The sequence below is a fragment of the Echinops telfairi genome, unplaced genomic scaffold (genome assembly GCF_000313985.2).
Source record: "Echinops telfairi isolate 266 unplaced genomic scaffold, ASM31398v2 ScPeMD7_7457;HRSCAF=8495, whole genome shotgun sequence".
NCBI classification, from domain to species: domain Eukaryota; kingdom Metazoa; phylum Chordata; class Mammalia; order Afrosoricida; family Tenrecidae; genus Echinops; species Echinops telfairi.
In genome coordinates this window covers 22,815,720-22,818,740 of record NW_022111357.1, presented here as the reverse complement: position 1 = coordinate 22,818,740, position 3,021 = coordinate 22,815,720, and the positions used below count along the sequence as shown (strand labels likewise).

Below are 3,021 nucleotides of genomic sequence, written 5' to 3'. Positions count from 1 at the left end.
GTTACGCAATCACATGGTTTCCTAGGCTGGGAACGACAAAGTTAACAGAAAGGGCATCACATTCATTGTCTATAAAGAACATTCCAAGATCTATCTTGAAGTACAATGCTGCCTGTGATTGGATAATATCTATTCACCTACAAAGAAGTCCTGGTAATGTAAGCACTATTTAAATTTACTCAAAAGAATTAAATTCTACCAACATGCTCAGTCTGAAATTGATTAAGCATTAAACCAAGGCTCTGATCCTCCTCGTGCAACAGGCAGCTGCATCTTCCCATGCAGTCACAGCCACATCCCGGAGAAATGATGGTGAAGGTCAGAGTCAACGGATTTGGCCGCATTGGGCACCTGGTCACCACGGTGGCTTTCAACTCTGGAAAAATGGACATTGTTGCCATCAGTGATGCCTTCATTGACCTGAACTACATGGTCTACATGTTCCAGTATGATTCCACCCACGGCAAGTTCAATGGCACCGTCAAGGGTGAGAACAGGAAGGTTATCATCAATGGAAGTCCATCTCCATCTTCTGGGAGCGAGAGCCCGCCCACATCCGGTGGGGTGAGGCTGGTGCCGAGTATGTCGTATAGTCCACCGGTGTTTTCACAACCAGAGAGCAGGCTGGGGCTCACTTGAAAGGTGGTGCCAATAGGGTGATCATCTCTGCCTCTCCTGCCAATGCTCCATGTTTATGATGGGCATATGATGGGAGAAGTATGACAACTCCCTCAAGATTGTCAGCAATGCCTCCTGCACCACCAACTGCTTAGATGCCCACCCAGCCAAGGTCATCCATGACAACTTTGCCATCGTGGAGGGACTCATGACCACAGTCCACGCCATCTCTGACACCCAGAAGACCGCGGGTGGCCCCTTTGAGGAACTCCGGCTTGGTGGCCGTGGGACTGCCCAGGACATCATCCCTGCACCTGCGGGCACAGCCAAGGCTGTGGGCAAGGTTATTCTGGAATTGAATGGGAAGCTCTCTGGCATGTCCTTCCATGTCCCTACCCCCAATGTACCTGTCATGGATCTCACCTGCCATCTGGAAAACTCTGCTAAGTACAATAAAATCAAGAAAGTGGTGATGCTGGCTTCTTATGGTCCCCTAAAGGGCATCCTGGGCTACACTGAGGACCAGGTTGTATCCTGTAAATTCAACAGTGGGGCTGGCGTTGCCCTCAATGACCCCTGGCATGACAATGAATTTGGCTACAGCAACAGTGATGGGACTTGATGGTCCACATGACCTCCAAGAGGTAAGAGCCACCAGGCCCAGCAATGGCACTAGAGGAAGAGAGAGGCCCTCAGCTGCTGGGGAGTCTTTGCCCCAACTCGGTCCCCCAACACACTAGGAATGTCCCCTCATCAAGAGCTTCTATCCAGACCACTTGAGGAAGGGGAGGGCTTAGAGAGCCCAACCTTATCGTGTACCATCAATAAAGTACACTGTACCCAGCCCCCCAAAAAAATAATGGAATCAAGATGTATTGATAATTTTTGTCAATTAGCATGAAAAAGTTAAAAACAAAGAGAAAGGATCAATAGTTGGAATATATGGTCTTGGTGTCAGATACAAAGTTGGAGACTGCAGGATAGAATCTTGCAAGACTAATGACTTCTTCATTACAAATAACACCTTTACAACAACACAAACAGTGCTTTTGCACATGGACCTAGCCAGATGGCATCCCGAGAAATAAAATGGACTATATCTGTGGGAAGAGAAGGTGAGGAATCTCACTATCACCAGCCAAAATAAGGCCAGGGGCTCATCTGTAAATTCAGACTGAAACTGAAGCAAATTAAAACAAGTCATAAGAGCCAAAAGACAACCTCGAGTACGTATATTCCACTTAAGTTTAGAGAACATCTCAAGAGCAGATTTGACACATTGAACACTCAGGACAGAAGACCTAATAGGCAATGGGAAGACATCGAGAACATCAGACAGAAACAAAGGAAATCATCAATAAAAAGATAAGAAAGAAAAGACCAAAGTGGATATCAGAAGAGACCTGGAAACATATACTTGAACAATGAAAAGCTAAAGCGAGCAGAAGTGCTGACGTAAAAGAGCTGTAGAGAAAATATCAAAGGGCAGCTAGAGAAAACCAAGTATTATAAAGAAATGTATAAAATCTGGAGTTAGAAAACCAAAAAGGAAGATTATCTTCAATATACCTCAATATGAAAGAAATAATGAATATATTCAATCCTCAAGTTACAATATTGAAAGATCCCACTGACAAAATATTGAGCAATGCAGGACACATCAAAAGACGATAGAAGGAATACACAGAGTCACTGTGCCAAAAAGAGTTGTTGAATGTTCAGCTGTTTCAAGAGGTAACATATGGTCTAGAACTTACCGTATTTAATGAAGAAGTCTCGGCTAAACTGAAGGCATTAGCCAAAAACGAGGCTACAGGAAGTGAGGGAAAACCAATTGTAGTGTTTCAACAAGTTGATGCAGCATTGACAACATTTACTTATCGATGCTAAGAAATGTGGAAGACAGATAACTGGCTAACCAACTGGAAGAAATCCCTATTTCCAAAGAAAGATGGTCCAACAGAGTGTGGAAATTAGGGAGCAATGTCATAAATATACCAGAAAAGTGAAAATTTGCTGCAGATAATTTAAAAACAGCTGTAGTAGTGCATCAACAGGGAGCTGCCAGAAATTCAAGCCAAATGTGGCACATTAGATGGATTCTGGCTAAAATCAGAGCATTCCAGAAATACATTTATGTGTACCTTATTGACTATGCAGAGGCATTTGACTATGTGGATCATAGCAAACAATGAATAATTTTAAGAAGAATGGAAATTCCAGAACATGGCTTTGTGCCTAGATCAAGAAGCAGGCATTCGCATAGAACAAGGGAATATTGTGTGATTTAAAATCAGGAGCTGTGTGTGTGTCAAGTTATACCCTTATACCATACTGACTCAATTTCTATGTTGAATGAATAACAGAAACACTGGATTATATGAAGAACACAGCATCGTGATT

At 43.3% G+C, this 3,021-nt stretch overlaps 1 protein-coding gene across 1 annotated transcript; it reads left to right on the top strand.

The window, feature by feature from the left end:
• Positions 1 to 309: 309 nt before the first annotated feature.
• On the top strand, positions 310 to 1,240 carry LOC101639100 (glyceraldehyde-3-phosphate dehydrogenase-like). Its single transcript, XM_045298831.1, has 2 exons — positions 310 to 501; positions 1,082 to 1,240. The coding sequence occupies exons 1-2, from the start codon at positions 310 to 312 to the stop codon at positions 1,238 to 1,240; spliced, it is 351 nt and encodes a 116-aa protein (XP_045154766.1).
• The last annotated feature ends 1,781 nt before the right edge of the window (positions 1,241 to 3,021 follow it).

Coding starts and splice junctions, on each gene's coding strand:
- LOC101639100 (XM_045298831.1), top strand. CDS start 310: ATGGTGAAGGTCAGAGTCAACGGATTTGGCCGCATTGGGCACCTGGTC. Junction 502..1,081: donor TCAAGGGTGAGAACAGGAAG/GTTATCATCAAT, acceptor AATAAAATCAAG/AAAGTGGTGATGCTGGCTTC.